Source organism: Pollicipes pollicipes, unplaced genomic scaffold (assembly GCF_011947565.3).
Source record: "Pollicipes pollicipes isolate AB1234 unplaced genomic scaffold, Ppol_2.1 Scaffold_4740;HRSCAF=5597_pilon_pilon_pilon, whole genome shotgun sequence".
Taxonomy (NCBI): domain Eukaryota; kingdom Metazoa; phylum Arthropoda; class Thecostraca; order Pollicipedomorpha; family Pollicipedidae; genus Pollicipes; species Pollicipes pollicipes.
Window position 1 is genome coordinate 1,133,299 of NW_023596545.1, and position 999 is coordinate 1,134,297.

The window sequence follows — 999 nt, forward strand, 5'->3', positions numbered from 1 at the left end:
GAATGTGCTGTCGTGACACGGCTAAATTATTCAAACAAGGCAACGCCCCGGATGTTGGGTAATTACGTCTTGTGTGCACTAAGCTGCAAACGACCCGCCCTCCCGGCTGGCCAGGCTGGCTCCCGGCCGGTACCGACCCGCCCTCCCGGCTGACCGGGCTGGCTTCCGGCCGGTACCGACCCGCCCTCCCGTCTGGCCGGCTGGCTCCCGGCCGGTACCGACCCGCCCTCCCGGCTGGCCAGGCTGGCTTCCGGCCGGTACCGACCCGCCCTCCCGGCTGGCCGGCTGGCTCCCGGCCGGTACCGACCCGCCCTCCCGGCTGGCCGGGCTGGCTCCAGGCCGGTGCCGACCCGCCCTCCCGGCTGGCTGGGCTGACTCCCGGCCGGTACCGACCCGCCCTCCCGGCTGACTGGGCTGACTCCCGGCCGGTACCGACCCGCCCTCCCGGCTGACCGGGCTGGCTCCCGGCCGCAGTTGCCGCTCACTGGCCAATGGGAGGCCCGGTGCCGACAGAGGCTTGGCTTCCGGCGCCAGCGTGTCGAGACTCTGTAGTGGCTGCTGCCGTCCTGGCCTGGTGCACTGTCGGCCTCGGTCGTCTGCGCCTCGCCAGCTGCTCGCTTCTCGATCGGTAAATAGTGGTGTCGTGCGACATAGGACTCCAAACTTAGTCCGACGGCCCCGGCTTGAGAATGTGGTTGGACAGATGTGGCAGCTGCAGTATCCACAGGTGACATTTTTGCACATTTTCTTTGTGAAGTTGTTTTCCAAAAACGCACGATTTTACGATTGTAGCGCTGCTTCCGTGGAAGCTGCTCGCTCTAGCAGCCTTGTGACATCCACTTTCCTTCACATTCTCCATATGAACGTTTCGGCTCAGGGCCGTCATGAGACACGACAGCTGATAACCCCGGGCCGGGACGTTAATTCCGTCCAATGTATGTTTTATGTTCAGTGTGCTAACCAGAGTCTCGTGGGGGCCATGCTGCGAGCTGATTACCA

General features: G+C 64.4%; 1 protein-coding gene across 1 annotated transcript in view; it reads left to right on the forward strand.

Annotated features, from left to right (window-relative positions):
- Positions 1-552, forward strand: part of LOC119098852 (sodium/hydrogen exchanger 7) — a 6,029-nt gene extending 5,477 nt beyond the window's left edge. The window contains exon 5 of the mRNA XM_037221898.1: positions 475-552. Coding sequence (XP_037077793.1) covers positions 475-552 — 78 coding nt within the window. The remainder of the gene's footprint in view (positions 1-474) is intronic.
- The last annotated feature ends 447 nt before the right edge of the window (positions 553-999 follow it).